The 283-nt window shown below is 44.9% G+C and overlaps 1 protein-coding gene across 1 annotated transcript in view; it reads right to left on the reverse strand.

Moving 5' to 3' along the window:
- The window catches only part of LOC119585360, a 77,683-nt gene that overhangs the window by 1,031 nt on the left and 76,369 nt on the right, over positions 1-283 (reverse strand). The window contains 1 exon segment of the mRNA XM_037934030.1: positions 144-218. Within this exon segment, the coding sequence (XP_037789958.1) occupies positions 144-218 (75 nt within the window).

A 283-nucleotide genomic window follows, 5' to 3' on the forward strand; every position in this document is an offset into this window, starting at 1 on the left:
AAGAGGGGGACTGTAGTGCTACTTACTTAAAAATGAAGAAAGTCCAACTCAGAATTCCTTCCGCAACCAGCACCACTTCCTTTTCATCCCTCTCTCGGGCTGTTGGCTGGCAGGCGGAGGTGCACGAAGCCCGAAAATCTCACTTGTTGTTTGCTGCACTAACGCGCTTATGAAAGCTGCGATCTGGATGTCATCATCTCTAATTTGCAAAATCAAATCTGTTGCCAAATGAATTCGGGAAAAGGAATCTCAGAAAGATTACTAAGTGACAATCACCGATTGT

This window comes from Penaeus monodon, chromosome 19 (assembly GCF_015228065.2).
Source record: "Penaeus monodon isolate SGIC_2016 chromosome 19, NSTDA_Pmon_1, whole genome shotgun sequence".
Taxonomy (NCBI): Eukaryota; Metazoa; Arthropoda; class Malacostraca; order Decapoda; family Penaeidae; genus Penaeus; species Penaeus monodon.